Here is a 20,907-nt window from a genome sequence, read left to right as displayed (position 1 = left end):
TTTATAAATGAACTACAATCATTCTTTTGATGATATCAAATTTTTTTATTTAAACGCATTCATAAGATTGACAAATGACATGAAATGGAGGAAAGAGAAAAGGGAGGATTTTATTGAATTTTTGTTGTTGTTGATCGGTATGGAAACAGAAATGTTTTAAAACGCTGCATTAGTTATCATATCGAGGAGACGAGATAAGAGAAGTAATTATTTATTTCAAACTATGACAGATACACAAGATGTTACAAAAAATCCGGATAAAGAAGTGCTAGATGACGAAGCCTTAGAAAAGTATGTTCAACAATATTATTTAAATATTATATTATTTTTATAGGCTTTTTTATGGTGGTATAAAAAGTCTAAAAACTATATTTTAATTTTTTTACCCTGTCCATTACAGACTAGCAGTTGAGGAGCTAATAAGGGAAGCAGTGCAAGGTGCTGCTAGAGCTGAAATAGTTGGTCCCTCCGGTTGGGTGAAGGGTCCTCAACAGAAGACCAATAAACGTTTCCTTGTCAACACACTTCGGAATGCCGTGAGCTCCAACAAGTACAATACCTCAAGAAGTACCCATCGGAATTCTCATAACAAATCACCCAAATACGACAGAAAACCAGAACCGACTATTAAAAAAGATAGATCAAAAAGAAAATATTAAAATGGCGGACTACGACATTGATTCTATTATTTCAAATTTATTTTCACCTGATGAAACTAATTGGACACCGTCAAAGAAAATTCCTATTATATTAAAAGAAATTGAAAAAGCTAAAGCTGAAATGAAAATATTTTTGAACAATAACGATTTTGATATAGCAGCTGTTTTGAAAGAGGGAAATGATTTGTGTGCTGAAAGTGAGGGTCTAGTCGAAGAAATGGAGGCTTGTAAACAAGAAATAGAAACAGTGACTATCGCGGAAATTCTTAAATCTATAGAAAGTCATGATTTGATTGCCAAGGAACTAGAATCAGTTAAGTTTGCATGTAATATAGTTAACGATATTATACATTGTGGGAAATATTTGAAAGAATTTGACGAGGGAAAAGAAGTCCAGAGCTTCACAAGAGCGGTGGAAGCTGTATATGATTTACTCATGTTTGTTGAAAATCCAACTGATGGTTTCGACCAGTTGGAAATATACAGCAACGCTAAAGTTACTGGACAATTGATTTTAGAAAATATAATCCGAGATTTGTTTTTGGAATGGGACAGAATGGTTAGTTTCAATTCAAGACCTGATGATAGAAATCCATCAATTACCACAGTCACCATAACATTGGCACTGAATGAATCTTTGTTTAGCATAGATGTGTTAAACGCTTTAGACAAATGTAAGAAACTAGACGAACGGGTCGATGAATTGGCACAATTTATTATGAAGGAGGTTCTTACACCATACATGCATGAGTATTGTCTCACTTATTCAGAAACAGATGACGTACTTGTTGTTACTGTGTCCATAGAAGATAAAAAGGACTATATGCCAACTTATGATGAAGTAATAACGAATGTTCGATTATTCTTCCATTATTTAAGCGAAAAGTTAACTGTAGAGTTCAAGAGATCAACAACAGTGATGAGTTTAATTGGTCGTCAGCTCCGTGACGAATTTACTGATATGATTGTTAAAGAAGTCTTCATTCATACAGTGCCCTGCAATATTACTGATTTACAAGCTTATAATGAAGTGACAGCAGTAATAGGCAGTTTTCAAATGTTCCTATCGTCAGTGCACTTCTATCCTGAAGAGGGCTACTCTATGCTGGACTATATGGAGAATATAGACTTACTATTTGCCCTACGATCTAGCCAATATTTTCTAGAAACTGCTAGAAGTATCATGCTAAAGGATTTAAGTATTTCAATGTCGATTGGTGTGGAAAAGGTTCCTGAAGGCGGTAAATTAAAGAGAGAAAGTGCTCAGGATTATAATGAAGCATTGGCTCTTTTGGACACAACAATACCAAGCAGTCTCTTCTATTTTCCAAGGTGTATGATATCCAAGACTGCACAGGAGTTATTAGATCATGTATATGGGGTGATGGAGCAAGCAGTTCAGTGTTCTGATGTGGTCTGCAAAAAGCTGTATAACACAGTGAGGTTGATTTTCGAATTGTATGACGCTGTGGTGCCGTACCATCATGAGAATTTCCTGCTCACAATTCCACAATATGTTGGTGAGTAACTAACGGAAATTTGTAATTTTGCGAATATTACCTGCCTTATTGTCACTGCTTATTGTATGTGATATTATGTATAATCATTTTTGTGATTTACGAAAAAAATTTAATTTGTAGTGTTCTTCATATTTTTCATATTACAGAGTAAAAATATGTTATCCACAATCAGATGGATTAACTCTCATGTTTTCTGATTAATCCTTGAATGAAAATACAAATAAATGTAAAAATCGCAACTCTTATTACAGCTCTCTTCCACAACAACTGCATGTACCTAGCGCACAACCTGCAAACGCTCGGAGACAAATGGATGAACCTCCTCGAGGGGCGCGAGGTGACATACGCGATAAGCTTCGTGGATCTCGTGCAGAAGATGAGGGACCTCGGATATAAGTACTTGACGATGCAGATGCAGCAGCAACGGAAACAGATATTGGATAATATACGGACGTCTGGTTAGTGGTGTAAATTTGTCTAAAATTTAACATATTAGTTTGTACTTCATTGTTAATGTTTTGCTTTTTCAAAGTTGGTATGTATGATTTAAAAAATTAAACATTTAATCTTTAATTATTGTAATTTTTGTGATATTTTCGGTATCATAATTTTTTTATTAGGATCATTTTACGATATTCATCCTGTGAAAAACATTTAATTTGCCTTTACGAAGAAAATTCCTAATCCATATTGGTTCCTGCCATAACTATTCTGCGACTTTATTTTGACGAAATCGTCGAATCATCGGCGTCGGTCACAGTAAAAGAAAAATAATTTCTAATATAATCTAATGTGCATAAAATAAAACACAAGAAAATGCTATAAAATCGTTTTATTTTAGATCTAAACTGTATAGTAGTGAAGGATGTGCTAAGCGCGAACGCAGAGGCGGCTATTCGTCAGTGTTTGCGGCAGTTGCAGCTATTGAAGAATGTCTGGATAGGCGTGTTCCCCTCCAATGTGTTTACTAGGTAATTTTATTTATACTTATACGAGAAATGTAAAGGAAACATAATAAGATTACCGAGTTTTACTAGCTTTTGTACTGCTATTTTCAATTTATCCAAAGTGTAGTTTATATTATGAGCGTAAAAGTATTTTCTGCTGATTGTAATTGAGTATTTTTTTTTCTTAAAAGATAAAAAAAATCTATATACATATCTTCTCCATCTTTTCATCTAAATTCTAAAGTAATGAATTTTTTTTCAGACTAATGGCAACACTGGTGACCATGTTCCTGGACGAATTGATCCATCGCGTGTGCACGGTGGAGGACATCTCTGTGGAGATGGCAACCCAACTCACTGACATGTATAACCTTGTTGTGCTGAAGATACCACAGCTGTTTCATGTGAGAAATGTTTTAGTTTACATTATTTAAATTGCAACGTAATTTTTCTATAATGTTAAGCTTCCAAATATCTTGCAGATGCAAAATGTAAAGAAAATCGCATAGCTAATATTATAGTAGGGATAACAGCTAGTTACAATGTTTTTAAGAAATTATTTTGTGAGATATAATGCTTATACTGATATACAACTTTAAACTATTTTCATAACGGATGTTATACATATTTATTTTATGTTTGCTTCAATTTAATAATTATTACAATGTTATTTTATTTATAATACTTAAAATTCTAAAATTCACATCCTCAGAGACCATCGGACGTTGAAAAGAACGTACCACCGTGGCTAAAGTTCAAAGAGTTGATCTTCGTGCTCGGTGCCTCTCTACGCGACCTCGAGAGTCACTGGAAAGATGGCACTGGACCACTTGCAATTCACTTCAACACGGAAGAACTGAGGAACTTAATAAAAGCCCTGTTCCAAAATACACAATACCGCGCAAATTTTTTGTCAAAAATTAAATAGATGTCTATGTTTGTCTATGGTTCTTGTATTCGGTGTTTAAATTAAAGGTGTTTAATAGCTCAATTGTTTTTATTTCTTTTTTATTGTAACAATTCTAGCAGTACGTGAGTACAACAAAGTCCCCCGTCCCTTCTGTTTGCGATAAATTAACAATAATTAATCCTACTAATATTATAATTATAAATGCGAAAGTTTGTGAGGATGTGTACATGTGTTTGTTACTCTTTCACGCAAATACTACTGAACCCATTACAATGAAATAACACACATATAGAGGGTACCTTGGATTAACACATAGGGTAGGTTTTATCCCGGAAACCCCACGGGAACGGGAGCTATGCGGGTTTTTCTTAGAAAACGCGGGCTAGTATATGATAAATTATCAATTAATATCTCGTTTTCACCAATGGATAGTGCAGATTTCGAGATGGATTTTGGTTAATAATAGGGAATATGCATGAAACTCCAATTAGTCTCAAATATTTTTTTTAATAAACTTTATTACTTCATAATGAAGCTCCTATAAATATTTTTTGATTTAAAATTCAATGAGAAATTAATTTCTAAAAAAGTCTATGAAATTCAAATATATAAAACGCGACACCATTGGGCAGATCAAACGCATGAACTATGACGTCATAATGCATAAGGTACCATGTGGTATTCTCTGTCTACGGTCATTTATTAAAAAGTGATTAAAAACTTAAAAGCCTAAACAGACGCTTTCGGCTTTAGCCTTTAAGGGCGCTTGTGCACTACAAGGAATTTTACTGTCCGGCATTCCGATTTTTTACGGTCCGGTGTGGCATGAAAAAACCGATGAATTGCTTGTGCACCTGTCCGTCTTTACTCGGATCAGTGCGGTACAGTTAAAGGAAGTTTGGCGGTATAATGCTATCATAAATGATTGTTTTTGCATTTTACAAGAAACGAGTAAAAAATATAGAAGGTGAAATATTATATTACTTCGTTATAATAAAAAGTAAAGCTCCGTAAGAGATTTAAAATGCGTGTTTCACTTATTTATTTTAATCGGTGACGAGGAGCTAAAGCTATTCCCACTTGAACTTTAACTTACCAACACTTACTTAGATAATAATTATAGGTCAATGCTTGGTCAATGTATATAAAATAACAATACCGACTTCTCAAATCTCATTGCCAACTAAAAGAAAGTAAAATAAGAGCTTGCTTTTAATTGGCATATGCAGTGAAAACAGTAAAATCCAAGCAAGTGGGCATTCGAAAACAATTATACCTACAGCGACTCGTAGACACAACAAACCATCCGGAATAGGGAAAAGTAAAATGTCGGACAGTAAAATTACGTATAGTGCACAAGCTAGTATATAGATTAATTGCGTGCCATACCGGACCGTAAAAAATCGGAATGCCGGACCGTAAAATTCCTTGTAGTGGACAAACGCCCTTACTCTGCGTCAGTGTTGCCAACGTAGGCTTTTATATCCCTAAATTTAAGGGGAAGGAAACTTTACAGAGAGATTTCGAATTGAAAATTTGATTTTCTTGACTTGATTGTTAAATTGTTTGTTGCACGTTTGTTGTCATGAACTATGACGTCTCACGAAGCGCGCCAAATGGCCGCGTGCTGCGAAATTTTTCTCGTGTTTTTCTCCCTTTTAAAAAATGTTGTAAACTATCGGATAAAAAAAATCATGCATATTCCCTATTGAAGTATAAAGTATAGATAGTGTAGATTTCGTTTATAGGCACCCCCTGTGCCGCCTGTGGGCACCCAATACATCAGCAAATATTTAATTAATCATTAATTTGGAGTTTGGACCCGCACCACAGGTAGTAATAAAAAAGTAGTACTTATATCATGGTACTTTCATGATATGAAGAAAAAAATATAAAATTCTGGTTAATTATTATTTCTTTAACATCAAGCCAAATTTAAATTATAACCAAAATCCCCATCGTTGTTCAGTAAATATCAGTTGTCAACTGTCAAGGATGAAAAAAAAGTTCAAAGTCAAAACAAAACTGCACGAAATACAAAATACGATTTTATTTTTTCTAAATCTCATGAGTCTACATGATCATTCCTTAAATACAATATTATAATTTAAAAAGCAGTGATGAATACTTTAAAAGTACTATTCAGGAACAGAAACACAAGTATATCTTTAATAAGCCGCACCGCAACAACCAAAAAAAAGATACACGATCCTAAGGAGGAGGAGCAATTACCAAGTAAATTTATTAAATCACTACCATGGACGTATAAAAAAAGACGGACGCCGTATTACGAACAAACAACGTGAAGCCACCATAGTAAGCTAGCGATCGTGTAAAGACAATAAACACGCACACACTCTCACCATAGTAAGCTAGTCGGCCGCCATTACGTCGTGAACTACCGACTGATTAACTGCGTCACTGTTTCACAAAAAATATTTAAAATGCCGTCTTGCGTGGTTAAATGGTGTCGCAACAGTACAATTTTAAATAACAAAACACAAGGGATTACATTCCACAGGGAAGCAAGTTATTTCTTTTATGTTTTAATGATAAAATTATTACGGCAAAATTTATAGAAAAAAATACAGCCGCCATTGTCAACAGGACAGCTGTTGCCATGGCAACATGGCACACACACATGGATGTTTCGCCGCCATTACTAGGCTTCACTCAATGTTTAGGCGATATACCGTCCGTCTTTTTTTATACGTCCATGATCACTACATAGTATAAAACAAAGTCGCTTTCTCTGTCCCTATTTCCCTATGTCCTTTCTTTGTATGCTTAAATCTTTATAACTACGCAACGGATTTTGATGCAGTTTTTTTTTATAGATAGAGTGATTCAAGAGGAAGGTTTTGATATATAATTTATTAGGTTTTAGACAAAGCGAGCGAAGGCGCGGGCGGTAAGCTAGTATCGTATAAACTTATTCAATACAAAACTTTAAATTCATAGCAATTAGTTTATTTACAGATATTTCTGTAAATTCCTAGAAGAAAGGGAATTACTGAATTACTTAAATGACAATTCATAGTTTTGCTTATTAGAAATTGAACATTTGTACTTGTTTTGTGATTTTTGTGTATTAAAACTAATTGTAACTCAAACAGTACATTAATTTTTTTGATTTGCATACTTATTCAAGTGGCCCAGTCAGAGCTTATTATTCGATAAAAACTGTATTTTGAATAATTTTAGGTATAATTTCAAGCATGTTAACTAATAAATTTTGTTCAGTATTTCAGTACCCAGTGAGTAAAAGCTCAGATAGAAGGGTGTATGTATGGGGTCTGGCTGAGACAGGAGCTCTTGGAATTCACTTGCCGCGTGGAAAGCATAGATCCAAGAAATCATACAAAAATGATTTCAAACTGGTCTGGCATCCAATGAGATCTACTTTTTGTGAGAGATTTGATGTAAGTATTTAAAGTTTTAGTGACATATATCATTAATAGTTAACTGTTGTACTTTCGAGGATGGAATATTATTTATGGTTAAAGAAGATATATTTTGAAGAGAGAAACTTCTTTAGCTGTAATAGACCAAATTGGCAGGAAATAATCTTGTGTATTCAATTTAGGAAAAGATCTCTTGCTTAAACATTGCTCTTATGAATAATTTTTAATTAAAAAATTCAATTAAGTATAAGTTATTTCTACAAAGCTTCCTGTTACTTATAACTATTATTTTGAATTGCAGGTCACACAAATAGCCTGCGGATACGGTTTTACAGTAGCGGCAGTGAAAACAAATGAGCAACATAAAGTATTTGGTACTGGTATCAATACGGACTCACAGATTGGATACCATGCACCTAAGATGGGACATCCTCTGGAAATGCTGCTCAGTCCTGCACCAATTTACATCCCTTATAAGTCATTGGAGAGTAAGGTGAATAGAAGTCTTTATTTTAAATTATTAACTAATTTAATTTTGTTTTATAGTTTTTATTGTTTGCATAATACGAATTTATTTAAAATAATTGAAGAAAAATTGGTCTCTAGATAATGTTAGAATTAGTAGGCAAAAATGTTTTTTTTTTTAAGTTTTTGCGGTATGTCCTTGAATATAAAAAAAATGGTGGTAAATGTAAAAAATATGTAATGATGATTCAAAAATGCTTCTAGAAGAAGTCTAATTGAATAAATAAATATTTGAGTTTATATAAAAAATAATTTTCCAGGTAATTGGCTTAGCTGCCGGCCGAGCGCACACACTAATCCTAACAGACAACGAAGGAGTCTACACTCTCGGTAATAACGCATACGGTCAGTGTGGAAGGAAGATTAATCCCGCAGAGGAGTACCGTGGGAGCATGCATTCGCACCATATTAAGAGGCTTGGAGGCGATAATATTGTGGATGTGATCGCGGGACAAGATCACAGGTATACATTTTAATTTTTACTTTAAGACTATCTTTTTATATGTAAAAATTAAAAAACTATTTTCAAAATCAGTTTACTTTTTAGTATATTATATAATATATAGTATAGTATAATATGCCATTTGGGCAATCATTTGATCACTTCACAAATGTTATCTCTTTATAATATTCGTATAGATTAAAGTAAATTGAATGCATTGCTAATGTAAAATAATTTGGAAAATCCAAAAGTGCACGCCTCATAATTTTTTTTAATAAATATTTATTAATTATTATTTTTGTTTATTTAATAACAATTAAACCACATCGAATCAGACCCTGAAAAATGAAAGGGTTCTATTCCTGAGCATACTCAAGCGTAAGAGAAAAAAAAAGACTCGATTAGTAAAGTATTTCGGTCGCTATCGTGTTAACAAGAAAAAGGATCCGCACATACAGACACACGGACGTCCAAGACAGAACTTTTTTAAACTGTTTTTTAACTAGTTTAAATAACAAAAATGACATCAAAAATATCATGAACGTTAAAAATAGTGTTTTTTCTTAATATGTGTGTGTATGTATTATCTTACAAGTGCAATGTATGATACATAATGACATTTTAAGTTTGAAAAATCAGATGTTTTGCGCGAAGTGACAGTAGTACCCACCTCAACGCTTCGCTTATGAGGCGTGCAATATAGCAAAGGGCTTAATTTTTTTGCATTCATTGGAACTTAAACATTCTCAGATTCTCTCTCTCTTATCTATACATATAATAAATCTGTAGAAGGGTCAATTCTGTACATTGAAAATATTGAAAAAATAAATAGCAGGGGGTGTTACTGGATCGATACCAAACCCAAATATGTGATTAAAAAAATTTTTGTCTGTCTGTCTGTCTGTCTGTATGTTCAGGCATCACGTAAAAACTAACGGTTCGATTTCGATGAAACTTGGTATAATTATACCTTATTATCCTGGGCGTAAAATAGGATACTTTTTATCCTGGAAAAATACGTAAAAAAAATTAATCTTAATTTTTCAGTTTTATCCATAGACGTTGTTCTGTAGAACCGCGAACACACGTTGCGTATTATTATAGGCCTAGCCGTATTTGGGTTCAATAGATATTTATAAGATGTCATTGTCAGAGTTACTCAAAATGGAGAAATAAACCATCCACGCGAAGACCGACATCCGCGCGGACGGAGTCGCGGGCGGAAGCTAGTTTTTAATAAAATCGCTCCGTTGCGACGTAATAGAAAGACAAACAAACTCCTTTATGCATTTAAAATATTAGTTTACCATTAAACATATCTCTAATTCACTGAAACAATCATACATTTGTTTTCAGCCTTTTCCTAACAGAATCTGGTAAAGTATACTCATGTGGGTGGGGAGCAGACGGTCAGACGGGGCTCGGCAAGTTCGAAGCTCAAGGACCACCAGCGCCCGTGTGTGGAGATATTACCAGTGAGAAGGTGGTCAAGATTGCGTCCACTGCTGATTGTGTGCTTGCGTTGAATGGTCAGTGATCCGGCTTGAAGGACCAAAAATGTTTAGAAGTGGTTCTATGTAAATGGGTACATTATATGTAAATAAAACAGAAATAATTTGACTATTTTCGCTTTGTTGACATAAAAAAAGAATAGTTTCTTGTAAAATACAATATTTAAAAGGGAAACTCATAAATTCCAAAATTTTATCGCTAATCGAATTTTAATGATAACCAATAAAAACTAGAGTTACAATTAATATTTAGTCATCGGTAACATAATATTATATGTAACGTTATTAATATTTGAAAATATTGTGAAAATTATTAATTAGGTTTTCTTTACGATCCTAAATAAAGTATCCACAATAATTGTATTTCAGATAAAGGTGAACTTTTCGGTTGGGGTAATTCAGAATACGGTCAAATACCCATGTCTACAGACCAACAGCAAGTGAACACATCCTATGCTTTGGTCCAATTTACAAGAGGGTTAGGGAAAATAGTTGATATAGCCGCGGGTGGATCATTCTGCCTTATTTGTAATGGTAAGTCTTTGTCGTATTTTTTTTTCTTATAATTAAATACCAATTTTTCAATTTGAGGAGAAAAAAATGCTAAAGATCGTGTTTATTGTATAAATCTAAGTACGCTTACTTAGATTTTATATGGTTTTAGAAGGAAATTTATGCAATTAAACTATAAAAAATCTTTTTCTATGTTATTATCACTTACGTTTTACAAAGATATAATTATTAAATGTAGTTATCTGATCAAGTGATCATTTTCTCAGTGTTTCAATTTTACCTTCAACATTATTTGCAGATCAAGGCGACGTATTCGTCTGGGGTTTCGGTTTACTGGGTCTCGGGCCGAACGTGCACCACACACCCAAACCGACACAGATACCTGCACCACTCTTCGGCAGAAACGAATTCAACCCAGAAAGTGTGGTGGTGAAAGTTGCTTGTGGTATCGGACATTTAGCAGCAATCACTAACAGTGGAGATTTGTACACATGGGGCAGAAATAGGCATGGTTGTTTAGGTTTGGGGCATGTTAAAGATCAACACTTTCCGTTAAAAGTTGGTATCGGTGCTCATGTGCTGTCTGTGAAGTGTAGTGTCGATCATACTGTAGCAATGTGTCGGCCATTTGCTTAGTATGTAAATTATTGCACGCCTCATAAGCGAAGCGTTGAGGTGGGTACTACTGTCACTTCGCGCAAAACATCTGATTTTTCAAACTTAAAATGTCTTTATGTATCATACATTGCACTTGTAAGATAATACATACACACACATATTAAGAAAAAACACTATTTTTAACGTTCATGATATTTTTGATGTCATTTTTGTTATTTAAACTAGTTAAAAAACAGTTTAAAAAAGTTCTGTCTTGGACGTCCGTGTGTCTGTATGTGCGGATCCTTTTTCTTGTTAACAAGATAGCGACCGAAATACTTTACTAATCGAGTCTTTTTTTTTCTCTTACGCTTGAGTATGCTCAGGAATAGAACCCTTTCATTTTTCAGGGTCTGATTCGATGTGGTTTAATTGTTATTAAATAAACAAAAACAATAATTAATAAATATTTATTAAAAAAAAATTATGAGGCGTGCACTTTTGGATTTTCCAAATTATTTTAATTTACGAGGAATGATGTATAATTTGTATTTATATAATGAACTAGCTGCGCTTCGCGGTTTTACCCGCAGTGCTCCACTCCTGTTGGTCTTAGCGAGGTGATACATAGCCTATAACTTTCCTCGATGAATGGGCTATCTAACACCGAAATAATTTTTCGAATCGGACCAGTAGTTCCCAAGATTAGCGAGTTCAAACAAACAAACTCTTCAGCTTTATAATATTAGTATAGATAAGAAATTGTTGTAATTGAAGTCAGTTGTGGTTTAGTGTGATTAAATATTGCACAATTGTTATTATAGGACTTATATTAAAATTGTTAAGATTATTTATGGAAAAATAAAATTGCCATATTACATTTTCAGTTTTTTATTTTACATTTAAATCCTATTTCCTAGATACCTTTGTCTTATGAAAATATCCTAGTTATTCACACATTATTACACACATTATTACAAATATCTTTATTAAATTTATAACATTATCTTCAATATTGTTATGAATGTGATAAACAAACAATATTTACTATACAAAACCATATTATATTATCACCATCATCAACCATATAATATTTCACATGAAAAAATCAATTTTACACATTAATCAGTAAACCATAATCAGTAAGACAGCTAAGACAGTTTGGATTTGGACATTCCAATACTATTACAGTATCAAATTGTTCCTTCAGTATTCACAAATAAACAAAATATTTACACAATTCAGTTCACAATCCATTAAGCACTTCATATTAATATTTAACGTATTGAATGAGAAAGCTACCCGCGACCGCCGCCTCCCTTTCCCATTCAATACCACATGGACTATTGTTTGCACTCGTCATGAAACGGGTCCAGGGTGCGGAAGTCACGCCAAGCTGGTGGTAACATGGATGTATGGTGTAAGTGACACCCACATCTCTTGCACGGCTCACTAAATAGATTCACATAGCTGTGCAACCAGGTCATAAATGAACGCACAGCCAATTCCGGAAGCATAGGGGAATAGAAGTGCAACATAGCTGCATGTGCGTTTTCTGTAACCTTCCTGAATACATTGTGACGTGATTCTGTCCACAGATCCAGGGTCTCCCCATAACCTTTCACCATCACCCACTCCATTAAGAGCCCTTTGAATGCTACAACAGCTTTCAAGACGTGGCTCAAGTTGATTTGGACGACGGCATTGCTAGCGAACGGCCGCGATATCGTTATTTTCATATCATTGTAAGATCGGTCTATGTTATTTATTACGTTGTCTACTTGTAACGGAGCGACGTTGTGGTTACTGTGTAGTTTCCCTCGACGTTTCGTGCTGCCAGAGTTAAGGTTCGATCTTTTGAGAGAGTTTTGACTTAACAATGTATGAGCAAACGAACTATATTCGTGTATCTTATCCGTCCACTTGTAACTGTTTACTAACTGAGTGTACAACGCTTGCCGGTCCTGTGTTGTTTCCTGGCTTAAAAACGTAGTATTACCTAAATTGAACGGTGCCGTAGGTATGGGTAAACCGTTCACTGTTTGTTCCAAATCTCTTACGTTTATATTCACATTGTTAAGAAGTTCCTGGAGTTCTAAAAGGAATTTGTCTTTTCCGTCTTCTCCGTGGTCGGCTCTGAGGCCATTCGATAACGTTTCAAATACATGACTCACGCTAGATCGTAGAGTTCTTAGTGATGTTAAAGCGGAATTTAACTGATCAACATTTATTGTTTGATTCATTTTTATAACTTTAATTGCATCGGAATTAAAAAATACGTTCCTGTTGTTTAACAAAATGACAAATGACAGGCGCACCGGACAGGTGTAAATTTTATTCCTCTGAGTGTAAATCACAGAGCAAATGTCAAACATGTCACATACAAACTCATGTCACAAATGCATCTAGTAGACAAGGTATTTTGAATAGGTACCGATTTTGTTATTAAAAAAAAATGTATGCGTGTACTAGAGTACACACGTAAGAAGTGAAACTTCTTTATGACCTTAAAAATGTCACGACTCACGAGTATGGCGTAACGCAAAAATGTCACGCGTACGGCGTAAGTCGTAACGCAAAAATGTCACGCGTACGGCGTAACGCAAAAATGTTACACTAAATTTTTGTCCAACCCCGATAAAGAAGTTTCACTTCAAAAATTGATTACACAAACGTAAGGTGTATTCAGTGGTAAAATAGTAACGTAATGTGTATTCAGTGGTAAAATAGTTGATTAATGATGTGATATTACATTAAGTATTTAATAAAATATCACATTATTTTGCGTTATTATGTGTGTTCTGTCGAGCCGCTTTAATGATAGGGCCGCGGGTATTTGTTGGAATTCTTCCGCGACTATCTACATTCACACCATTCGGTTTTTTGCAGGATTCGGTTTAGTGGTACCAGTATTTACGAAGCCGTCGGATAGACAAAGACACCAAGAAAATTTTATTTAGTTCGATTTTTCAAATATTGACTTTTTCACCCATAACTTCAAAAGCTTGGTCTACATTCTCGGTTATATCGCAAATTTGTCCATTGTTCACAAGCCAGACGCTTCCACTTTCGCCATTTGTGAAACTTTCAACCACTCCTTTAGCTGCTACTTCGGCACTGTAAAATAAAATTGAAATTAATAATTAAAGGAAAGTATTAAATTTAAACTTGCCTTTATTACGTAACGACTTACGATTGGAAAGGACTTCTTAAGAGAATTTTACTCATCGTTTGCTCAGTGTCGCGAGTTATTTGTTCATCAAAGCTTTTCGATGTGGATACTATATTTGTCTGTGTAACTCCGAAACAAATTGTGATCACCCTCACATTGGTTCTAGAATAATATTCTTTAACCTGGGAATAAAAATATATATATAATTAAAATTAAAATATGTAGGTACCTATTACATAAACGTTAAATTGGAAAAGGTTGACAAAAAATAAGTTCATTTTAAATATAAAGAAAATTTGATTTAAAAGAACTCACGCCAATTGAAGTTCCAAAATGGATCAAAGCACTCTTGATAGCTCCATATAAGAAAAGACCAGGAGTTAACCGAATAAGACCACAGATCGAGGATACATTGATGATGGTGCCTCCTCTACCACCTTTGTCCTTACGCATAAACTCGATTCCTCTTATTGATGAAGTTATGACTGCAGTCTAGCGAATGTGAAAAATATATGTGCTTAATTAAATGATAAGATTTTGCGTATATTATTTCATATCAGAATGACTTTTTCCCTGTAGGTATTACTATATTCCCTTTTTTTTTTATAGTGGGGAAATCTTCCAAAGATACCCACGGCCCCCGGGGAAGGAGCCGTGGGTTACCTATGTCGGATTCTTACCGACTAAAACCCCACTGTGTTCCGTCGAGCCGCTTTAATGATAGGGCCGCGGGTATTTGTTGGAATTCTTCCGCGACTATCTACATTCACACCATTCGGTTTTTTGCAGGATTCGGTTTAGTGGTACCAGTATTTACGAAGCCGTCGGATACGACATTGCAAGATATGCTGTGTGAATACATTATACAACTTTCGGTTAAAATTAAGATGCGACAAGTCGTGTCTCCGTGTGAATGTAGGGTGACGTTTAACATCTAAAATATTAAATTTAACAATATGTTTTACTTACGAAATTTATATCGATTTCTTTTTTATACATTTCAAATGATTCGTCAGCTATGCCAGCGTTATTAACTATAACATCAATATAATCGAACTGTTTTCTGACTTTTTCAAATGCGCCCAGTAGTTGATCTTCCATACTAACATCACATTTTATAAACTCTATTTTATCTTTGCCATATTTTCCCGCCAATTTATGTACCAAATCATTCCCCGCGCTTTCATTGATGTCTAAAATTGTCACCTGTTAAAAGATCTCCTTTAAATTAGCTTATTTCATGAACAATGTATATTTAGCAATTCTGTATTCAATTAAAGAAAAAAAATTGTATAGAAAATATAAAAGAGAGTCAATAGTCTGTAGCGACCACATTGAATTCTTAGCCCACCTTGAGGTGGGATAGGGAGAAACGACATTGATATTGATATCAATGTCATTTCTAATAATCAGTAGAACACACAAAATATTTTTCAAAAAAATAAAAATAGATAGAGTAGGTACCTACTCTTTACTTGCCTTTGCACCTTCATGTAAAAATGCCTTAACGATTTCAGCTCCAATACCATTAGCCCCGCCCGTCACTACAGCCACTTTATTTTCTAGACTGTTCATGTTGAATATTCCAATAGAATTATTATTATGTTTTAAAGACAAAGTATCCGCGGCTACACAATGTGAAATGTACGCTTGTCATTTACTTACAATTAATTTATATTATATAGGTAATGTTATTGACGAAAAATTATACTTATCTCTGTGAATAATTTTTAAAGTTCCGTATGTTTTTATTAATACGTACGTACGTACCACGAATTATTTAATAACGTATTTATTTTTTGTACTTATATCACTTTTGTTACGTCACATGAACATCAAATTATGAAATAGGAGATAGATATTTTCTTTACATTAATATAATTATTGTTGATAATATAAATTATAACAATGATTATAACCTTACAATTATAACTATAAGCGGTTGGATAAAGTAAAATGTGTTTAATGAATTAACAAATAACTAAGGTAACTACCTTAAAATTTTAAATTAAAACCAGTTATTTTAGCATTTAAATCGTTCTATTAAATTTGTTATTTTATCATAGGTTTTTAGGCATAATATTTAAATAAATTGTTTGATAAAAATTTGCAATGGTAGAATAAGTATAAATTAAATATTCGTAACTATGACGATGAATAGTTTTTGCAACGAAAACGAATTACAATTGGATTATTAATGCCATATTTATTGGAGATAATACAAGTTTTTTCTAAGTCTTAATATCGAATTTATTACGAAGTTTTTATGATTCTCAATAACTTATGTAAGTAATGTTCTTATATTATGTTTACTGGTTTGGTTCTTATATTTTTAGTATTTTATAATTCATTTAAAAAAACGACACGTATTAACAAAGTTGTGTAAACATTTTAAAAGATAAAAATGTAAATGCAGCTTTCTAAATATATACACTAGGTACTAATTTACACTGGCAGATTATCATTGAACAAACATTAGGCGATGAAAAATTATTATATTTATTTTTATTACTTAAATATTTTTCTTCAATTATAGGATTTATTTAAAATAAGTAATCGGGGAGAATCCAAAAGGATTTGAATTAATTTTACATGATTTGGTAATAAATAAATAACTGGTCTCCGCCCTCCGGAATAATATCTATGAATTTCCTTGCACTGGCTTATGCACACTTGCTAACTTGTATCACTGATGGTTTAAAAATATAATTCGTTGCAAATTTTATGAAATATAATTTAGGTATATGAAGTCTGATAACATTTATAATAAAAAAAATGTCTAAACATTAACAATTATTAACATTACAGTAATTTAAAGAGTGAAAAGGACTGCAGGATCCTATTAAAAAATGGGTGCTAATTAAAGTAATATTTTTAATTACCTATGCATAAAATAACTAATTTAATAAAAAAAATATACACAGACTATCATTTAAATAAAATGATTTAAAAGATCATCATTCATCTGAAATTCGCTGTGTGTATTCCTACTACAAGTAATAAAAATATTTATTTATTTAACAATTTTATGTACCATTACATTAAAAGAATTACATAATATTAAAAGAAATGGAAAAAAATGCATAGTACATAAGGCAACCTTATCGCTTATCAGCGATCTCTGAAATTACAAAAAAATCTCTGAAAAATACATGATCAATTTTTCAAACATTTATTTTTTCAGCCATAACTTCGAAAGCTTGGTCTATATTGTCAGTGATATCGCAAATTCTTCCATTGTTCACAAGCCAGACGCTTCCACTTTCACCATTTGTGAAACTTTCTACTACTCCCTTAGCTGCTACTTCCGCACTGAAAAAAAATAACAATTAAAATAAGTATTTTATTTATTTTAAATAAAATAATAGCCTTTTTATAATATAACGCTTATGAGTTTGTTTGTTTGCTTGCACCCGCTTATCTCAGGAACTACAGGTTCCATTTGAAAAATTCTTTCAGTGTTAGAAAGATCATTTATCGAGGTACGCTATAGGCTATACATAAGTTATTGTTTTTGTAAATACGCCTAGATTCTAGAATTAAATATATATTTTATGCATTTCATTTTTGTTTATAAGTGCATAATGGTAACTACTTACGGTTGGACAGGACTTCTTAAAGCAATATTTCGCATAATTTGTTCACCATCACGATTTATCTGTTCATCAAAGCTTTTTGTAGTCAGCATTATATTTGACTGCGTGACTCCGAAACAAATTGTGATCACCCTCACATTGGTTCTGGAATAATATTCTTTCATCTGTAAAAAAATAAATGGGCAAAAATTTATAAATTCATAAGATCAATTTTGGAAAGGGGACGAACCTACGAATATAAGGCAGTATTTCTCTATACCCTATGTGTTATTCTGATACTTAATCTACATTCTACATCACTGCCAAGTGTGGGTAAGTATTATCAAAATTAGTTTAGTATTTGAAATAGTAACAATCACACCTCCATCCGTCCTTACAAACTTTTTATAATATTACTAGGATAGAACGTGGTGAGACATTTATTTAGATATTACAAAAGGATAATAAAAGCTAGTGCACTACCGTGGCAGCCACTCCACTGTAGAGCACAATGGAGTCCATCATATAAACGTGCTAAACCGGAAATATTTAACCTTGTTCCATTTTCCACAGGTAATTTGAAAAGCTTTTTGCATTTAGATATTATGATACTTACTATTAAGAAAATAAAATTGTACAAATGAACATTCATGATTCATATTGTCATCTTTACTAATAGGTATTATAAACCTGAAGAGTTTGTTTATTGGCTTGAACGCGCAAATCTCAGGAACTACGAGTCCGATGTGAAAAATTATTTCACGGTTAGATAATCCATCTAGTGAGGAAGGCTATAGGCTATATATCATCACGTTAAGACCAATAGGAGCGGAGCATATAAACAAATATGTAAAAATTATAACACAAAATTTGCTACAACGTCTAAGCAAAATTAAAAATCGCAATTTATAAGCTTAATTATAAATGATTTAAAAGAACTTACCCCAATAGAGCTTCCAAAGTAGACCAAAGCGTTCTTGATAGCACCGTATAAGAAAAGACCAGGAGATATCCTCAAAAGACCACTGATCGAGGATACATTGATGATGGTGCCTCCTCTACCTCCTTTGTCCTTACGCATAAACTCGATACCTCTTATTGATGAAGTTATAACTGCAGTCTAGCGAATGTAACAAATTATTTTAATGTATGAATCATGCTGCTATAAATATCAAGATAATTAACAAAAGCAACGTACATAATTAGTGTGATTATAACAAATTAAGTTTGTAAAACTATTCCTAATATAATTTATTACACACTTTTCAAATTATTTATCGAAGAAAAGTGAGCGAAGCGAGAAAGTAACGATATTTTTACGCTCACTGATAAAAAGTTGTTCGCAAAAGTTTTGCCGATAGTTTTGACACATTTTTAAGATAAACATTGACCAAGAAAACTGGAGTGCTTTATTTTCTTTATGGTATTTTGTTTCTTAAATCCTACTCGTATAGTTTTACATGGTATTAAATTAATATACTATTAAAAAAAATGTTGTGTGGTTTTATGAAACCACGGTAAAAGTGAAACTGTTCGAACGGTTCCGAACACTGCTTTGTGTAGCGCATGTCGCGTGTCGGTCGGCTGCCGAGTAGGTATACCTACTCGGCAGCCGCGATACACGCGACATGCGCTACACAGACCAAAAAGTTTGAGACGATGTAATAAAAGTTTCACTTTAAAAAGACGGGTTGCACTCCGGGAGTGCCGGCAGAAGTGAAAACTTGATTATTAACGTTGAGCATGTTTGATATCCATCCGTCTTACGCTTTTTCGATCAGGTCACGTGTCCTGACGCGAGTTTAAGATTTTATACCCATTACAGAAAAAGTGCTCAACGCCGCTAAAGAAGTTTTCACTTCAAAAATATTTTGTACAATTAACTACCATAATATTGACCCATAAATTATTGCCTTAGAAGTCCCTTAGCTAATGAATTTGCCCAAGTTTTAAAAGGATAATCAAAGGATAGTCATTATAAGTTTTACTTACGAAATTCAAATCGATTTCTTTTTTATACATTTCAAATGATTCGTCAGCTATGCCAGCATTATTGACTATAACATCAATATAATCGAACTTCTTGGTGACTTTTTCGAATGCGCCCAGTAGTTGATCCTCCTTACTAACGTCACATTTTAAAAACTGTATTCTATCTTTGCCACGTTTTCCGGCCAATTTATGTACCAAATCATTCGCCGCACTTTCATTGATATCTAAAATTGTTACCTGTTTAAAGATAACGATCTGTTTTAAAATCAACTCATTTCACACATGATTTTATTCCCAAAAATTAAGAAAACTTAAATTGTACTTAAACTGTTTACTTGCCTTTGCACCTTCATGTAAAAAGGCCTTAACGATTTCAGCCCCAATACCATTAGCTCCGCCCGTCACTATGGCCACTTTATTTTCTAAACTATTCATATTGATATATTCGAATTTATGTATATTGTTTATATTAATATCAATTTCAAAGCGTACACGAGCTTAAAGTACGCAATTCCAAATGTGCGCCCGTCATTTGCCTTCATTTTAATATATATATAGGTGGTGTTAATGACGAAAAATTGGATCTCTCAATCATAATCATTTTAAAGTTCCGTATGTTTTTTTCTTCTGATTTTTTTTAATTCATAGCATTTTTTTTTGTTTGTCGTATGTTTGTAGGTACAATCCAACCAAGAATAGGGTCGTTTCGAAGCGCTTCTAAATGAAGTCTATAGTAGAGCCATTTTAATAGGCAACATTTGACAGTTCAACAAAATTCAACAACGTAACCTAGTAACTTCTAATTCTTCTAACTAACTTCTTCTAACTAGTAATTTCGTTTTGTTAGAACTGCACATTTGCTTAACTTTTTTTAATTACGATTACATATTTATTATAATAATAACCGATATAAGTAATTTTAGGATTTGATTTTACTGATAAACCATTCTAAACATAATAAACAATTTCTGATTTAAAGAACTGACGTCGCTACAATTTTGTGTCAATAAACCTTTTTTCTTTTTAAATACCAGAGACGTTACTCTAAAAATCGAAATCTGACATCTAGAATCGAATGCATTGATTACTTGGGAATAAAAATTATCATAAATTATTGACATGTGTTTCAAGTTCGATTGA

At 33.1% G+C, this 20,907-nt stretch overlaps 6 protein-coding genes across 7 annotated transcripts; 3 read left to right on the top strand and 3 right to left on the bottom strand.

Annotated features, from left to right (window-relative positions):
- Nucleotides 1-68: 68 nt before the first annotated feature.
- Nucleotides 69-774, top strand: LOC149488097 (protein POLR1D-like). Its single transcript, XM_089696837.1, has 2 exons — nucleotides 69-291; nucleotides 401-774. Exons 1-2 carry the CDS (start codon nucleotides 224-226, stop codon nucleotides 657-659), a joined length of 327 nt encoding a protein of 108 aa, XP_089552963.1. The 5' UTR covers nucleotides 69-223; the 3' UTR covers nucleotides 660-774.
- LOC149488096 (centromere/kinetochore protein zw10 homolog) lies at nucleotides 661-4,117 on the top strand. Its single transcript, XM_089696835.1, has 5 exons — nucleotides 661-2,179; nucleotides 2,431-2,637; nucleotides 3,021-3,150; nucleotides 3,389-3,530; nucleotides 3,839-4,117. Exons 1-5 carry the CDS (start codon nucleotides 661-663, stop codon nucleotides 4,052-4,054), a joined length of 2,214 nt encoding a protein of 737 aa, XP_089552961.1. The 3' UTR covers nucleotides 4,055-4,117.
- Nucleotides 4,118-6,049: 1,932 nt separating this feature from the next.
- LOC149488095 (RCC1-like G exchanging factor-like protein) lies at nucleotides 6,050-11,902 on the top strand. Of its 2 annotated transcripts, XM_089696833.1 has the most exons (8): nucleotides 6,050-6,271; nucleotides 7,280-7,458; nucleotides 7,742-7,933; nucleotides 8,226-8,428; nucleotides 9,764-9,936; nucleotides 10,288-10,452; nucleotides 10,730-11,080; nucleotides 11,549-11,902. In XM_089696833.1, exons 1-7 carry the CDS (start codon nucleotides 6,157-6,159, stop codon nucleotides 11,065-11,067), a joined length of 1,365 nt encoding a protein of 454 aa, XP_089552959.1. In that variant the 5' UTR covers nucleotides 6,050-6,156; the 3' UTR covers nucleotides 11,068-11,080; nucleotides 11,549-11,902. The 2 variants fall into 2 exon arrangements, with proteins under 2 accessions (XP_089552959.1, XP_089552957.1); XM_089696831.1 differs by having other exon boundaries at nucleotides 10,730-11,902.
- A 7-nt stretch (nucleotides 11,903-11,909) lies between these two features.
- Nucleotides 11,910-13,363, bottom strand: MED27 (mediator complex subunit 27). Its single transcript, XM_089696834.1, has one exon. The coding sequence runs from the start codon at nucleotides 13,269-13,271 to the stop codon at nucleotides 12,372-12,374; it is 900 nt and encodes a 299-aa protein (XP_089552960.1). The 5' UTR covers nucleotides 13,272-13,363; the 3' UTR covers nucleotides 11,910-12,371.
- Nucleotides 13,364-13,960: 597 nt separating this feature from the next.
- On the bottom strand, nucleotides 13,961-15,893 carry LOC149488093 (15-hydroxyprostaglandin dehydrogenase [NAD(+)]-like). The gene is made up of 5 exons (XM_089695937.1): nucleotides 15,680-15,893; nucleotides 15,170-15,406; nucleotides 14,516-14,692; nucleotides 14,222-14,382; nucleotides 13,961-14,145 (listed from the first exon to the last, which is right to left on the bottom strand). The coding sequence occupies exons 1-5, from the start codon at nucleotides 15,773-15,775 to the stop codon at nucleotides 13,998-14,000; spliced, it is 819 nt and encodes a 272-aa protein (XP_089552063.1). The 5' UTR covers nucleotides 15,776-15,893; the 3' UTR covers nucleotides 13,961-13,997.
- Nucleotides 15,894-17,299: 1,406 nt separating this feature from the next.
- On the bottom strand, nucleotides 17,300-20,202 carry LOC149488092 (15-hydroxyprostaglandin dehydrogenase [NAD(+)]-like). The gene is made up of 5 exons (XM_089695828.1): nucleotides 20,107-20,202; nucleotides 19,768-20,004; nucleotides 18,719-18,895; nucleotides 17,800-17,960; nucleotides 17,300-17,512 (listed from the first exon to the last, which is right to left on the bottom strand). Exons 1-5 carry the CDS (start codon nucleotides 20,200-20,202, stop codon nucleotides 17,365-17,367), a joined length of 819 nt encoding a protein of 272 aa, XP_089551954.1. The 3' UTR covers nucleotides 17,300-17,364.
- Nucleotides 20,203-20,907: the final 705 nt, after the last annotated feature.

This window comes from Colias philodice, chromosome 6 (assembly GCF_061535455.1).
Source record: "Colias philodice isolate Cphi_HAF_F1 chromosome 6, ilColPhil1 Martin Lab GWU primary, whole genome shotgun sequence".
Classification (NCBI taxonomy): Eukaryota; Metazoa; Arthropoda; class Insecta; order Lepidoptera; family Pieridae; genus Colias; species Colias philodice.
This window is presented reverse-complemented; position numbering and strand designations above follow the sequence as displayed.

Bases quoted from the DNA above. Each gene is read 5' to 3' on its own strand.
- LOC149488095 (XM_089696833.1), top strand. From the start codon at position 6,157: ATGAATACTTTAAAAGTACTATTCAGGAACAGAAACACAAGTATATCT. The intron at 8,429-9,763 runs GTATACATTTTA...ATTTGTTTTCAG, and splicing joins ATCGCGGGACAAGATCACAG to CCTTTTCCTAACAGAATCTG. The intron at 9,937-10,287 runs GTCAGTGATCCG...ATTGTATTTCAG, and splicing joins TTGTGTGCTTGCGTTGAATG to ATAAAGGTGAACTTTTCGGT.
- MED27 (XM_089696834.1), bottom strand. From the start codon at position 13,271: ATGAATCAAACAATAAATGTTGATCAGTTAAATTCCGCTTTAACATCA.
- LOC149488093 (XM_089695937.1), bottom strand. From the start codon at position 15,775: ATGAACAGTCTAGAAAATAAAGTGGCTGTAGTGACGGGCGGGGCTAAT. The intron at 14,693-15,169 runs GTAAGTAAAACA...CACATTCGCTAG, and splicing joins AAGAAATCGATATAAATTTC to ACTGCAGTCATAACTTCATC. The intron at 14,146-14,221 runs GTAAGTCGTTAC...TTTATTTTACAG, and splicing joins TTAAGAAGTCCTTTCCAATC to TGCCGAAGTAGCAGCTAAAG.
- LOC149488097 (XM_089696837.1), top strand. From the start codon at position 224: ATGACAGATACACAAGATGTTACAAAAAATCCGGATAAAGAAGTGCTA. The intron at 292-400 runs GTATGTTCAACA...TGTCCATTACAG, and splicing joins GATGACGAAGCCTTAGAAAA to ACTAGCAGTTGAGGAGCTAA.
- LOC149488096 (XM_089696835.1), top strand. From the start codon at position 661: ATGGCGGACTACGACATTGATTCTATTATTTCAAATTTATTTTCACCT. The intron at 2,180-2,430 runs GTGAGTAACTAA...CTCTTATTACAG, and splicing joins CACAATTCCACAATATGTTG to CTCTCTTCCACAACAACTGC. The intron at 2,638-3,020 runs GTTAGTGGTGTA...GTTTTATTTTAG, and splicing joins GGATAATATACGGACGTCTG to ATCTAAACTGTATAGTAGTG.
- LOC149488092 (XM_089695828.1), bottom strand. From the start codon at position 20,202: ATGAATAGTTTAGAAAATAAAGTGGCCATAGTGACGGGCGGAGCTAAT. The intron at 18,896-19,767 runs GTAAGTAAAACT...TACATTCGCTAG, and splicing joins AAGAAATCGATTTGAATTTC to ACTGCAGTTATAACTTCATC. The intron at 17,513-17,799 runs GTAAGTAGTTAC...ATTTTTTTTCAG, and splicing joins TTAAGAAGTCCTGTCCAACC to TGCGGAAGTAGCAGCTAAGG.